This window comes from Galeopterus variegatus, unplaced genomic scaffold, assembly GCF_000696425.1.
Source record: "Galeopterus variegatus unplaced genomic scaffold, G_variegatus-3.0.2 Scaffold188, whole genome shotgun sequence".
In the NCBI taxonomy this organism is placed as follows: Eukaryota; Metazoa; Chordata; class Mammalia; order Dermoptera; family Cynocephalidae; genus Galeopterus; species Galeopterus variegatus.
The window spans coordinates 34,122-46,934 of record NW_007726299.1 but is presented as its reverse complement, the minus strand read 5'-3'; the positions used below and the strand labels follow the sequence as shown (position 1 = coordinate 46,934).

Below are 12,813 nucleotides of genomic sequence, written 5' to 3'. Positions count from 1 at the left end.
TTTATAAATTACCCAGTTTCAGGTATTTTGTTATAAGCAACAGAAACAGACTAATACAGAAACTGTATTAAAGAAGGCCAATGAGTTGATCCTAAAATACTGTGCAAACAACTTGTGCATACTGTCCTCCTCACTGTTTTCTCAGAAGCCCACCAGAGACACCAAATGACCCTCTGCCCAGTGGGTACCATACCTGGGTAGAGCAGGTTGGCTGGGGGGTGACTAGTGCCAGCCACTTTGGAGGACATTTCTGCTTCATAGCCTGTTGGCAAGTTGTCCAAAATAGCACTGGAGTATCTGGTGGAGCCCAGCCACAGGTACACGTCAACTTTTGCTTGCACAGACCAACCAGCGGGCCGTTTTCCAGGAAGCTGGGGAAGGGTTAAGAGAAGATCACTGCATTAGTAAGAGACAATTATGGGCCTCACTCTTTGAGAAAAGTGGTCCTTCCCGGAAATATACCTGACAGTGTGTTAGAGAGCAGTTCTCAAAGCTCCCCTTATATCAAAATGAGGACAATGGCCCCAAATGCCATAAGGCACAACTCCGGAGGAGGATCCAGGTTTAATGGGAACTGAAGCTCAAACATGCACTGTGATCAGCACTTCTGAGCCCTGGTATGTTTATTGCCCCTGTTTTATAGATGAGGAAACTCAGGCTCAGAAAGGTTAAGTAAGTTGCCTAAGGTCACTCATGTTTTAAGTGACAGAGCCAAAACTAAAATCCAAAAGAGATGATTCCTAATCCAGACTCCTGATTCTGAACCCCATACCCTGCCTCTTCATCATACTGAGCTGGAATCTCCTTCCTGGTACTTCCAGCTGCCTGGAGTTATAGCCCAAGTTCCACCTCTTTGCTTCATTCAGAAGAACTCCAGTGTTTCTTCTGTACATCAGGCCTTTGTGTGCTTGAAAGAACCAACCTGCCCTACCATGTCCTTTCTTCCTGGCTAGACACCTCTAGTTCCTTCATCCCTTCCTCTGCAGCATGGTTTCAGATTCCCTTACTACCCTGCTTTCTCTCCTTTGAGTGTGCTTGGATTTATATCTATATTTATGTTTGTTTGAATTTCTATGTTTATGTTTATGCTAGTGTGTGGTGTGAGTATGTACAGGGGAGTGTGTACATATGCATATGTGTGTGTATGTACATATGTCTGTGTGCATATGCATGTGCGTGTATAAATGTGTGCATGCATGTGTGTGCACATGTACATGCTTGTATGCTATGGCTTGAATGTTCCCCCAAGCTCATGTTGGAGCTTAATCCCCAATATGGTATTTGAATCCCAATTAAGAGGTGATTGGACCATGAAAGCTATGCATGTACGAATGGATTAATACATTTATGGATTAATGGGTCAATGGACTGATGAGTTATCATGAGCACAGACTGGTGGCTTCATCAGGGGAGCACATGAATGTTCTCTTGCTCAGGCTCTTGCCATATGATACCCTGCATTGCCATGGGACTCTGTAGAGAATCCCCATCAAGAAGAAGGTCCTCACCAGATGCATCCCTGGACCCTGGACTTCCCAGCCTCCAAAATGGTAAGAAAAAAACTTTGTTTCTTCATAGATTACCCAGTTTCAGGTGTTCTGTTATGAACAACAGAAAACAGACTAATACATTGCAAATGCATGCACATGTGTGTACATGTGTATTTGTGCATGCATAGACAGACTAATACATTGCAAATGCATGTACATGTGTGTATGTGTATGCATATGGTTGTGTGTGGGTACATGTATGCAGTGGATTGAATTGTGTCCCCCAAAGTCCATGCATTAGAAACTTAACTCCCACTGACAGTGTTAAGAGGGTGGGAAATCTTATAACGGTAAGTGGAAGGTGGGGCCTTGACATTAGATTGTAAGGACCACGCCCTCATTTATGGCCATGGTTTTGAGAGCTTTAAAAGACCACATGAGAGTCTCTCTCTCTACAGTGTGATACCCTGTGTTGCTGAAGCCACCACCAAGGAAGACCCTCACCAGATGTGTATGCTGGACTTTGGATTTCCCAGCCTCCAAAACTGTAAGCAATAAATTTTGTTTTCTTACAAACCATCTAGTTCCAGGTATTTTATTCTAAGCAACAGAACGGACTAATACAATGTGTACACATTCATGTACATTCATATGTGCATTCACACATGTATACGTGCATGTACATGTGTTTATGTGTGTACATATATGTATTTGTGTGCATAGATAGGTGTGTGGGTCCATCACATTCCCTCGATCTGAAGGACATAACGCAATGCAGACAGGGTAGCTCCTTTATTTCTCAGTCACCAGGATTAGGGGACTCCATGCCCCTATCTAAGGATTCCTAGGCCCCAGATTTGCTGAATTCAGGATTGCTGGCAAAACTATCATTCTGAGAATAGCCTGTGGCACCTAAGACATTGCTACCTCTCCAGATTTTGTTGACCCTTCTAAGTGCCTCTTTTTTAGCATTTCTGAGCACCTCCTATCAGTAAGTTCCCCCCTTTTCTACACCACTTCCTTTCCACAAAATATCACAAAATCCTACTACGAAAGGGCAGAGCTTGCTACAACAATTTCCAAGGCCCCCACAGAGAGCCTCTGAATGCAAAATTGAGCATGGCTGTTGGCCTTTCTATCTTGCTCTGTGGGTTCCATAATTGGATTTTGAGCAACTCAATTTAGCAACTCCTGTGGGTGCAGCTATGCCCTTGCTGAGGGAATGTGGGCAAAAGGCCATCACATGACCGAGACACGGTCCTGGCCCTCCCTGCAAAGCTCATGTGTAGACAAGGAGGCCAGCTTGCATTCTCTTACTCAAATGCAAAGAAAGAAATGCGAAGGGAGCAGAGAAGCAACAGCAGGCATTCCCATCCTTTCTTTAAGCTTCAGATATTTAGGTGGGCTGTAACAGTACCTTGGAGCTAGACCAGTAGAGAGGGTGTCTCAGAAAAAAAGAAAGTGCATGAACAAAGATTTTGATAAGATGAGCTAGTATATAGCGAGTGCTTACTCTGTGCCAGGAATGGTGCTTAGCACTTTCAGAAAAGAGGAAATCACAACCAGTGAGCATGGGAGCTGGGCAGAGAATGACACAGATAAGGCTGAAGAATCCTGCTCAGTATATGGAGGAGTTAGGACTTTGTTCTTTAAGGAGGAGGATGCCTTTATTTGATGAACTAAAAAAAAAAAATCCAGATAAAGTCATTTGTTGTTGGTAAAGGCAACCACCTGACAACCATAATTTAAAAATTATAATAAGATGAATAATTCTCAATTCATCCTTCTCTAATAATAACTAAAATGTATTGTGCAGTTGTCCAATGAAACAAATACTTACTGAGAACTTAAATTTATTTTGTTGTAATAAAAGCAATCTCTTTGCCATTCGTAGACATCACTAGGACATCAATTCATAAAGGCAGAGATTTTTGTTGCTTCACAGTGATGTTTGCAGCTTGTACACTTTTAAAAAAAAATTACACAAATTGAAATGGTGGCAAGACCATGTAGAGTCTCTCACTTAAGTATCTGATGGAGTTTAAATGTGTTGTCCCCTCCAAAACTCATGTGGAAATTTGATCCCCAATGTGGCAGTGTTGGAAACTGATTGAGTCATGGGGGCAGATCCTTCATGAATGGATTAATGCTCTTCCTGGGGGAGAGGGGTTAATGAGTGAGATCTCCCTCTATTAGTTCCTGCGAGAGCTGGTTGTTTATAGGACCCTGGCACCTCCTCTCTCTCTCTCGCTTCTTCTCTCACCATGTGATCTGCTTGTCCCTGCCAGCTGCCTGCTGCTTTTCCACCATGAGTAGAAGCAGACTGAGGCCTGTGCCAGGTGCAGCTGTCCCAGAATCATAAGCCAAATAAACTTCTTTCCTTTATAAATTACCCAGTTTCAGGTATTTCTGTTATAGCAACACAAAACAGACTAATACAGTATCCAACTTGGATTCAGCCAACAGTATTTAGCACTGCCCTAGGTGCTTTCAGAAACAGCATCCCACTTTTAATTTCACATGTGCTTCCAGCCTAGTGTGTGTCTGCCCCTGCCTCCCCCACCTCCCCACTCCCCTTCCTCTCTCATGTGCCACTGAAGCCTGACCAACCACAGCAAGTTTTTTCACTTTGAAAATAGTATGGTAAGACAGAGGGGAAAAAATCAGAGAAAAATAATTAAGAATGCAAAAGTGCATCAAAAAACTATGATCATCACTGTATAAATATTGCATGAGACAGAATGCTAATCTTAACCTCTCCCAAGCCTCGCCCACCTCCCACCAGAGACCTGGTGCATGCCAGCTGGCTCAAAGGCAGAGGAAGTCTTGGCAAGTCAGAGCAAGGAGAGAGAGATGGTGATTCACATAAACTATGTTGGAGCTGGTCAATCAGCATTAGTAAGAGAAAGGCTTGTTTGTCTTGTAGAGGTTTTACTTTGTGACAGGACCCAGAGGGTGTCTTTTAGCCACCCCCTTCTGCTGCATCCTAGGGAAAGCTGGATGGAAAGCTGGATGCCTGGAGAAGAAGAGGTGGCCCCAGGGTTATGGAGTGAAACACAGGATAGGGATGGAGACAGAGTGAGAAGGGGTGGACTCAGCACAGAGAGGCGACTCAAGGAGAAAAGAAAAGGAAGGTCAGTTGCCACCCTCTGGGCTTTGAGTGCATCCAGCTCCTTGCAAAGGAAGGGTTTCCTTTTGGTAATGGATGTCCTTTTCCACATTTCCTGCCATCAGGGGCACACTAGGGGTGGGACTGAAAGGGGAGAACTTTGTTTTTGTGGATTGGGCTGAGTTCTGCTAATTCTGTTCCATCATTTTTAGTAACATCATGAATATATTTAAATTAGAGAAAAGGAAGATCATGAAACTAGGGGCCATGAAACTCTGGTTGCAATTACAGATCTACCATTACTTAGCCATGTGACTCCAGATGAGATACCTTTGCTTCCTCTCCATTAATGTTCCCCAAACTGGGCCCCTAACTTGTAATAGTTAGAAGTGTTTCCTGACTGCAGGACTTCTTGGGACCTTCTACTGGTTAATGAGCTCTGTGAAACTCCAAGGGTTTCCAGGTTATACCTGCAACCTCCTAAATGTATTTGAACACAGGACGTTTACGGAGCCGCTCAAAGGACAGCTGCTCCATAGAATAAACTTTGAGGAAACACTGGACTAGAGATTTTAGAGATTTACATTCTATGCTTTTTTCCTCCCACTTCCTATTTCTAAGCTAAGAAACCACGAGCGAGTGTCATGGGTGGAAATACTTTGTCTCCCCGGTGCAGCCCTTGCTTTTTCCAGACTTCAGTGAGGAGAGGGGACATAAAGGGCAGCAGCAGGTTGGAGAGTGAAAATCAGGGGTGACAACCTAAACAGGAATGAAAGTAGTTTTGCTGAATCATCTTATCAAGATGTTTCATCACATCGGTATAATTTAATTCAACAGGATAGAGAAAGCTATCGCCCAAAGCCATCCCAGTGGCAAAAGGAAAATACAGATAAAGCAGTAAGCCAAGGCTCACAGACGTGTTGATAAAGACAATACACAGATGATAACTGCCGAGGGCAGAAGTTCTGTATTCTCAGTTATGTCTATCCTCTGGCTTCATTTGACAGCTGTTCTTTATTCTAATTTTAAATAGTGTCAGGATACATGGAAATATTTAGAACAGAGTAACTTTATACCATTTTCTAGTATTTTTAGCACAGGGCCTTTTGAAATGATTTTCTATTTTTAAGACAAATGTTTCTTGCCTCCCTAGCATTCCTCGAATGGAGAAAGTTAAAGAAAACTCCTGATATTTGTGGTGAAAGACTTGGGTGAAATTTTTCTTTTTTCAGTTACAGTTTAAGAAAGTCATTTTGCATAAATGACAGAAAGTAACATACAGAGCCACAAATAATTCCCTGGATGTAATGCGGACACAGAACTGCAGCAATGTCCACTGGGGAGCTGAATGTCCAACTGTTTGAGTGCAGCATTGAGCGATTACTCCAGGGGCGGCACAACTATGTGGCCTCTCCTCGCATGTATGCACTTAATCCTCACAACCATCTCCACTTAACGGATGAAAAACAGGATGAACATTTTTCATCTGTTTGGAGGATGAAGAATGTTAAGTAGGTTGCCCTCGGTCATACAGCTGGCAAATACTGGCCCCAGAATTCTCTTATGCCTTGGATTGTGTCCCCCCAAATTCATATGCTGAAGTCATAATCCCCAGTACCCAGAATATGACCTTCTATGAAAACAGGTTCATTGCCCATGTAATTGGTTATGTTAAAATGATATTGTATCGAAGTCAGGTGGGCCCCTGATCCAACATGATTTGTGCGCTTATAAAAAGATCATTATGTGAAGAAACAGGCGCACACACAGGGAGAATGTCATGAGAAGTTTGGTGTTACGCTGGCACAAGCCAAAGAACTAACCAGAAGCTAGGAGAGAGGCCTGGAACAGGTCTTTCCCTGATACCTTCAGGGAGAGTGTGGCCCTGCTGACACTGTGAGATAATACATTTCTGTTGTTTGAGCCAGTCCAAGAATGGTATGGTACTTTGTTATAGCAGCCCTTGCAAACTGACACGAATTCTAACCCAGATTCACCTTATTATCCCATACTGATTCTCATGCTCGATAATATGGGCCTTTCTGTCTGCAACATTTAACAATCACATCCACAGTAGCTTCTTGAAGTTGGATGACACTTAGAGACTATCTGATCTAGCTGCCTACTGTTGTATTTATATAAAACAGTTGTCCAGCGTCTGTGGGCACCTTGAAGGATGAAAAGCCCATTATGGCCTTCCATTTAGGGAACTATGTTTCTATAACGTCTACGTGGGGCCTGATTTTGTCCTCTGGAATATCTGCCCCTGCCTTCCCTCCCTCACCCCCATGGTAGCCCCACAAACACTGAGAGACCTCTCTCACGCTGTCAAATCTTCTCCTCTCAGCTAAGCGTTGCTTTCTCTTCACCCATTCCTCACATGGCATGATTTGGAGCCTCCTCACCCTCCCCGTATGGCAGTAGAAGAATGGTTATGTAATAGCAAGAAACCAGAGCTGCAATGGACAGGACCATCTACTACGAGTTGGGAAAAGTCAATCAGTTGAACCACACTCTTGTTGCTGCTCACTGGTGAGTGTGAAGGCTTTGGACTACCTTTCCCTGATATTTGCTCATTTCTACTTACTGAGATAGACATGTCTTGGTAGTAAAGGTAAAATACCCAGGGTGTCCAAGAAAGGCTCAAATCTTGAGTTAGAGACAGGAGAGTCCATTCGGAGATTGTGTGGGATGGCCCGCTTGTGAAACATCTGGGGACCCTGTCTTCGTGAAGGGTGCAGGGGCCCCAAGTTGAAACGACTGTCATACTTTTACAATTTCAAGTCATCAGATAGATATGCTAACTATTCTGTTTAGATCATTATACAATACATGCATGTATTGAAACAACAAATCGTACCCCATAAACACATACAATGAAAAAATAAAGCCACCAGAATCCTGAACTAACAGTTCTGCTAGTCTAGTAATTTTCCTTGAAATCTATTTTTAAAATATAGATTAACTCATGTGAAATGATACGCTGGACAAAGTACACAAGAGAAAATCTCATGAGGAAACAAATAGAAAAAGTTCATTCTTATTTGTAATGTAAAAAAGTAAAAGTTAAGGTAACCTTGAGGTATACCCGCTAGATTAAAAAAAAGAAACTTATATGTGTCTGGTGATGTCATCATTGAAAAATCAGAAAAGATTTGGCCTCAAGATGGTCTGCTGAATTGCAATTCAATCAAGAGGGGGCCAAGTGTTCCAGGTGTCCTCAGACCTCAGAAAGCATTGGGGAAGAGTCGGAGATATAGACACATGCTAGAAATTTTAGGCCATCCAGGAACACAGAAATTTCCCTTCTTTTAGTCACACACAGTGCAGACTTACTTTGAGGAAGTGAGTCTTGATCTTGCCGCAGTGCTTGCCCATCTGCTCCCTGACGGGGGAGTAGAGCAGGTCTTTGGCGGCGAGGCGGGCATAGGCCACCCTCTTGCTGCTGCTGAGCATCCAGATGAAGACATCAGGAATGGTGTGCTGTGGCTATGGGGACACAGGGAAACGGGATTTGATAGGCTGGTGTCTAACAAATGCGCTTCTGGAGTTCTATCCAGAAACCGTCCCTCTTCTGCAGAACAGATTCTGTGACTTAAACGTCTAGGTACTTAAACACCGAAGCAATCAAGCAAATTAAGTGCAGCTTCCTTGAGAAGAGAAAGCCTCAGGTCATGAATCAGAAGCACACGGTTCATGTAAACCCTATGTGCTAAGTTGCTTGTTGTGCTTCAAGGATATGCAAGTCGGAGTTATGATTTGGCGTCTTTGATGGGCTACTTTTTCCCCCATCAGTAGAACAACCATTTCTCTACAACTTCCCTTGAATTTTTTAATTCAGTCTTGTAATAATAATTTACCTTCAAGCACTGGACCTCCTCAGAGCAAATAAATAAATAAATAAATAAAATAAACATTAACAGAATATTCAAATGAAAAACAAAAACAAAAATCCACAAATGTCTTTGAATGGCTTTCTACTTGCTCTTAAGGAAGGGAAAACAATCCTCTGAGGAACTTTATACCTAAAATGTAATTACTAAGTATTTTAGCTTCATTTTAGGTGATTATTCAGGAGAAACCCAACTAAACTGCACAGGAAATTAGACTTTAAAGTTGAGCTAATCAAGATAGGAAGTGCAGAATGCCACTCCAAGTGGCCCGCTGTGTTGTGGATATTTGAAATGCACATTTCTGAATCAACATAACTACCAAAACAAAAAGGAGGTATACTGATATCAGCTAGGTTTTGACATTCTTGGGCTGGAAGCAGATGCTCTGCTGTTCTAACCCCTGACACGCAGGTGTAATTGAAACCCAGAGGAGGCATCCCTTCTCTCTCGAGATGGGAACAGAGTCAGTTGGTCACAGACCTGAAGCCCCGTTGCCTGGTTCAAACCTCCTGGGTGCTTATTAAAACTCCTGGGTCTAGTGACTGCCTGTCTTAGTGATTATTATGCCTCCAGGAAATGACTGATTTGCAAGAATTACAACTTCCTAAAACGACAAAAGCAATAAATCTGTACCTTTCCCTGAAAGCTTCCCACACAAAACCCAGTTTATGAAATTTCTCCACACTTACAGGCTTCAGGAAGGAGCTTTGGTATCTGACAGAAGTAGCTATGAGGACCTTTTTTTTTTTTTTAGATCATTCTAGAAGTCACCAGAAGACACTGTTTAAAACTAACTTTAAAATGAGAAGCTGTTTTGACCTTTACTGGACATGAATATAAATCCTTTTATAGTTGAAAACCTATCAAATTTCACTGCTTAGTTGCTTTTCTTGAGTCCATTAGCAAACATGCTTTTTCATTTTGCTGAGTACTCGAGCTTTGTAAAAAAACCAATAAAGCTGTACATGTCTGGCTTAATTTAAAAATCTTTTCTCTTACTGGTAAACAAATAGTGTCTGCTCAGCTCAGCAAGGCTTGGGGAAAAAACATCAATACATCTTTCACCCTTATCAAACATCCAGACTTCATTAGAAAGACATTCGGTCTAATCTTCCAAATGCAGTATGCCTTTAGAGTTGATTACCTCATCAACAAGAAAGCGGATTTTTTCCACAAAGTTTTGGGCTTCACGGATCATTTCATCAAGAGAGAACTTTTTCTTCTGCTGCTGAATAATTCCCTTGGCCTCCTTGGCCATCGTCTCCTAAAACAAGATGAGAGTCAGTGTATATCCTTCTAGAAATCTGGACAACGAACACTGTCCTGTTGCTGGAAAGTCCTGAAGGTGCTTATAAGCTCCACACTGAACCACTCACCAGGGCCGTTTTGGGCTCTGCCCATTTCATAGAAATTTTGTAGGAATATGGAGGCAGTAAATATCATCCCACCTTCGTCTGACAGCTGAGAAGCTGAGGCCCAGGAAAGATCAGAGGTTTGTCAAGGTAGTATAGCTTTGTCAGCTAGGACCTGAATCCAGGCTTTTTGATACTTAACAATAACTACAATAATAGCAGCTAAGATTTACTGAGCTGTTGTTCTGTGCCAGGTAATCTTCTAACTGCTATATTAATCCTCCATTACTTCTCGTAGCAACCTTATGAAGTGGGTAGTATTATCCCACTTTACAGCTGAGGAAACAGAGTAAAGCAGGTACTCATTGGCAGAGCTGGAGCTGACCCCCAATGAAGTCCAGAGTCCATGTCCTTAATCACTGCACTCCCCACCTTTTCCTAGAGGTATGATGGATGCTTCCACATCAAGAAGCCATCATCTGAGAAACATCACCAGGGAGCTTGGTAGAATGGTTGGAGCACACGAAAGAGTTTATTTTGATCCAATTTTCCACTCTATATTTATGTACTTAGGAAAAAAATAAAAACCCAAACTCTTTATGGTGACTTCGAGAGCCCTGTGTGGGTTGGCCCTGCCTACTCTCTGCTTCATCCCATAACATTCCTTCCTTACTCACTGTGCCCCCAGGCACACTGGTCCTCAGCAGGTCCTAGAACATGCCAAGCTCGGTCCATCCTAAGGCTGGCATGCCTGGAGTTTCCTCTGCTCAGATGTTCTTCCTAGACTCCACATGGCTGGTTTCTTCTCATCCGTCAGGCCTCAGTTAAATGCCACCACTGCCAGGCACACTGGTCCTCAGCAGGTCCTAGAACATGCCAAGCTCGGTCCATCCTAAGGCTGGCACGCCTGGAGTTTCCTCTGCTCAGATGTTCTTCCTAGACTCCACATGGCTGGTTTCTTCTCATCCGTCAGGCCTCAGTTAAATGCCACCACTGCATTAAGTTGCCCCACATTTTCCTGATCACCGAGGCTTTTTAAAGTTTCATTCATAACAATAATCTGTCGTCATTTTTATGTGTTTGTTGTTTATCTGTCTACCTTCTCCCCTGCAATGTAAACTTCACTAGGAAAGGGACCCCCTCTATCTTGTCCTGACCTTGTATTCTCAGTGTCTGATAGATTCCTGGCACATAGCAGGAGTTTAAGTAAATGTTAATGGAATGAATGAACCAGTCAATTGATAAACTCCTCCAGGACAAAGCACCAAGTACTTTCAGCTTTGTGTTCCCAGCACCTAGTGCAGTGCCTGGACACAGGGAGCTTTCGTAAATGTTGGCTGGAAGAACTGAATACCTGCTATCTCCCAGGCACTGTGCTAGGGGCCCAGGGCTGGGACAGGGGGAGGACATGATGGTTCCTTTCCCTAAGACTTTGACAGTTTGGTGAGGTAGAAGCAATACATGCAGATAATTAAAATGTGAAAAGCACCATGGGACCAGATGGGGCAAAGCTGGCTTCATGGGGGATATGATATTTGACATGAATCTTAAAAAGTGAATAGAATTCATCAGGTCGCAACAAGACAAAGGACAGTCCAGACAGAGGAAGCAATTAAAGGCAAAGGTCAGTGAGGGTTCAAAACTGTTGGAGCATAGATGTATGGAAAGGAGTAATGGGGGATCAGGCTGGGAGGTGAGGTTGGAGCCAGATGGCGAACAACCCGGTACATCATGAGAAAGGAATCTGGACTTTATCCTATGGATGACTGAGAGGCCCCGATGAGTTTTTTTAATAATGGTGATCTAATCAGATTTGTGTTTTACAAAGACCATTCTGGTGGTGGTGTGGAAGATGAATTGGACGAAGACTACAACAATAGTCTAGGCCAGAAATGCCAAAGAACTCAGTGCAGGCAGTGATTCTGGGGAGTAAGTTCCAGAGCCTTTAAGGGCAGAATCAATAGGACCTGGGGTCAAACTGGCTGTTTAAGTTGAGGGATAAAGAGTCAACATTGATACCCAGGCTTCTGGTAGGAGCAGTAAGTGTAGCTGGTGGTGCCAATAAAGGACGTGGAACGAGATCAGGTAAGGTGATGGTTTCAGTAGGATATACCGAGTTTGAAGTGACGCACGTGAGATGTCTGCTAGGAGGCTGGAAATACGAGGTTACTTCAAAAAGTTCACGGAAAAGATGAGTTAAAAGTTAATACGAATCCTTCCATGAACTTTCTGAAACCCCCCTAATGTAGGTCTAGAGATGAGGAGAGAGACCCAGACCACAAAAAATCGTGGGCTTGCTCAGGCCAAAGACTGTCAGACAATAGGATGGAACTGCAGAGGACAGGTGGTGAAGGGACACTGCAGGGACGGCGCTTCACCAGAGGTGCCACGAGAGAACCGAGCTAGAGAGAAGATCTTACAGATGGTGGGAGTGTGGTCTCCTCTACATGTTCTGGAGGACAGAAAACAAGTACTCTGGAAAGAAGGATGAATAAGGAGTTAAGAGACTGGGGTTTTAGTCTCTGCACTACAATTAACTAGCTGTGACCTTTAGAGAATCATTTAATGTCTCTGAGCTCCACCCATTTCTTTAAAATGTCCCTGAGGAGTCAAACACTGAGTAATTTTTCTTTGCAGAATTATCATAGCCCCATCTAAAATGTCCCTTGGTGCCACTGCTGGAACTGAGGTTTTGAGGTGAGCTAATCCAGCATCTGCCCTGGTTTGGCATCACTGATTCAACGGGACTGAGCTTCCGTAAGGCACCCAGCACTATGCAGGTCTCCAGGACACAAAGGGTTATCAGCGTCTGCCCTGTTTTCAAGAAGTGCTTGCAACTTTTAACACAATTCTTAATGGGAAGAACCCAAAGAAGCAGAAAATAGCTATTTCTTTTGGTCTCTCAGCTTAAGGGGCAGACGGCCAAGTGAAGGAATCTACAGCCTTTAGCAAAACACATGTCAAAAAAA

At 43.2% G+C, this 12,813-nt stretch overlaps 1 protein-coding gene across 1 annotated transcript in view; it reads right to left on the bottom strand.

Moving 5' to 3' along the window:
- The window catches only part of FER1L6 (fer-1-like family member 6), a gene marked incomplete at its 5' end in the record, with an annotated part of 120,763 nt that overhangs the window by 77,156 nt on the left and 30,794 nt on the right, over window positions 1-12,813 (bottom strand). Inside the window, 3 exons of the mRNA XM_008564614.1 lie at window positions 194-371; window positions 7,936-8,088; window positions 9,637-9,756. Of these exons, the coding sequence (XP_008562836.1) occupies window positions 194-371; window positions 7,936-8,088; window positions 9,637-9,756 (451 nt within the window). The remainder of the gene's footprint in view (window positions 1-193; window positions 372-7,935; window positions 8,089-9,636; window positions 9,757-12,813) is intronic.